A 2,183-nucleotide genomic window follows, 5' to 3' on the forward strand; every position below is an offset into this window, starting at 1 on the left:
GTTCTGATTGAATTTACACATGTAAATCTGGAGTGATATTTTTGAAGTCAATGTTACTGAATTAAAAACCTGGCCCCAAATATTTGTCCCATGTACTGCAAACAGGCAGTAGCATAATATGAACACTCAGGAGTGCAGACAATTGTATATATATATAATGAGGCATTGAAATATGTTTATAAATAGCTTCAGTGCAGGACAGATGAATACAATGTCAGCTTTCACCCTGCTCTCACCATGTGTTTACACAGCTGTCATGATAAAATGGGAAACACTCGGAAGTGGAGGGCCAGAAGGAGTGTCTGTGGGAAGGTCTCAACTGTAAAATCACACAGCACTCAATTAGGCTGTGGAATTCACAGCCACAAGAGACCAATGGGGTCAAGAGCTTAGCAGGATTCAAAGAGGGACTGTAGGCATATATGGGTTACAGAATATTTAATTACAGTAGTGAAGATTTTTTTTTAAAAGTCTTGGAAGGGCTCAACACTTTCCTGATTTACAGCACAAAATATGTCTAACTATTGGCTCTCGAGGGGGAGGGGAATTTTCCCTGGAAGCAGGTTATCTCATAGCTGCCTATTGCAGGGCTTCTTCCACCTTCCTCTGCAGCATCTGGTACTGGTCACTGGATACTGGGCTACATAGACTACAGATCTGATCCAGTCTGACAATGCCTATCTTTCTCTTGCTTCTATAAATCCAAGACTATATTTTTGCTTCTCTGTCTTAAGCTCCTGGGTGTCTCTAGATTTGCACCGAGAGAACTACGATGTCTCGTTAAATATAACCTAGTCTCCTGTTCTTTTTTCTTTTCAGGAAGGAAAGTAAAAAATTTCTTGGACCTGCCCAGTACATTATGTCAGCTGTCAATGACACCAACTTCAACTCTGCAATGTTCCTTCTCACTGGGATACCTGGGCAGGAAGACATCCATCTCTGGATCTCTTTCCCCTTCTGCTTAATGTATGTTATTTCGATAGTAGGAAATTCAGTCATTCTCTTCATTATAAAAATAGATTCAAGGCTTCATGAGCCCATGTACATTTTCCTTTCCATGTTGGCCATCACAGACCTTGGAATATCGATATCCACCATGCCGACAATACTGGGCATATACTTGTTTAACTCTAGGGAGATCAGCTTCGAAGCCTGTTTTGCCCAGCTGTTCTTCATACACTCGCTTCAATTCATTGAATCATCAGTGCTCTTGTTGATGGCCTTTGACCGCTTCATCGCGATCTGTAACCCACTGAGATATGCCTCCATCTTAACCCTGCCAAGAATAGCCAATATGGGACTGGTGTTTGTGCTAAGAGGAGTGGCTGTAATATTCCCACTCCCGTTTCTATTGAAACGGTTCCAATACTGTCAAAACAATGTCCTCTCCCATTCGTACTGCCTGCACCAAGAGGTCATGAAGATGGCTTGTTCAGATATCAGAGTGAACAGCATCTACGGCTTGACTATTACACTCTTAACAGTGGGGTTGGACTCGCTGTTCATATTTCTCTCTTATGTGATGATCCTCAAAACAGTGCTGAGCATTGCATCCCAGGCGGAGTGCCTCAGGGCCCTGAACACCTGCGTCTCCCACCTCTGCGCCGTCCTGCTCTTCTACACTCCAGAAATTGGCTTGTCTGTGTTACACAGATTTGGGAAGGGTTCTTCTCCCTTGCTTCAGATTGTCCTGGGATACATCTCCCTGCTGGTCCCACCCCTGATTAATCCAATCGTGTACAGCGTGAAATGCAGACACCTGCGTGCGGGTATAATCAGGGCATTCGTCAAGTGAAGGGTCAGTTCATGAACCAGCTGCAGCACTGCCGTCAAGGGAGACATTGAACAGAGCCCACCTATTCCATCCTGGAGCCTTACTTCCAACACTACATGAGTTATTGATCTCCACTCTGTAGAGAGAGGTTCAGACGGGGTCTAATGCCTGGAGCAATTGGAGACGGGCTGGTGAGGGAGGAAAGTGCACTAGGGAAAGGAAACCAAGACAGGCAGCAGCATTTTCAAAGTGACTGTGTTCGTTGGGAGCCAGGGGACCGGTGGGATGTTGGCCCATAAATTGCCACATTGCTGGTTGTTCTGACCTCAGAATTCCTCTCGATACAGTCAATAAAGAGAAGGGAGGTGGATGTTGTTTCCCATTACACCTGGCCTGTCACTGTCCTGTC

At 45.0% G+C, this 2,183-nt stretch overlaps 1 protein-coding gene across 1 annotated transcript; it reads left to right on the top strand.

The window, feature by feature from the left end:
* Positions 1-859: 859 nt before the first annotated feature.
* Positions 860-1,953, top strand: LOC101946455 (olfactory receptor 51G2-like). The gene has a single exon (XM_005311447.3). The coding sequence runs from the start codon at positions 860-862 to the stop codon at positions 1,793-1,795; it is 936 nt and encodes a 311-aa protein (XP_005311504.1). The 3' UTR covers positions 1,796-1,953.
* Positions 1,954-2,183: the final 230 nt, after the last annotated feature.

Source organism: Chrysemys picta, chromosome 1 (assembly GCF_011386835.1).
Source record: "Chrysemys picta bellii isolate R12L10 chromosome 1, ASM1138683v2, whole genome shotgun sequence".
Taxonomy (NCBI): Eukaryota; Metazoa; Chordata; order Testudines; family Emydidae; genus Chrysemys; species Chrysemys picta.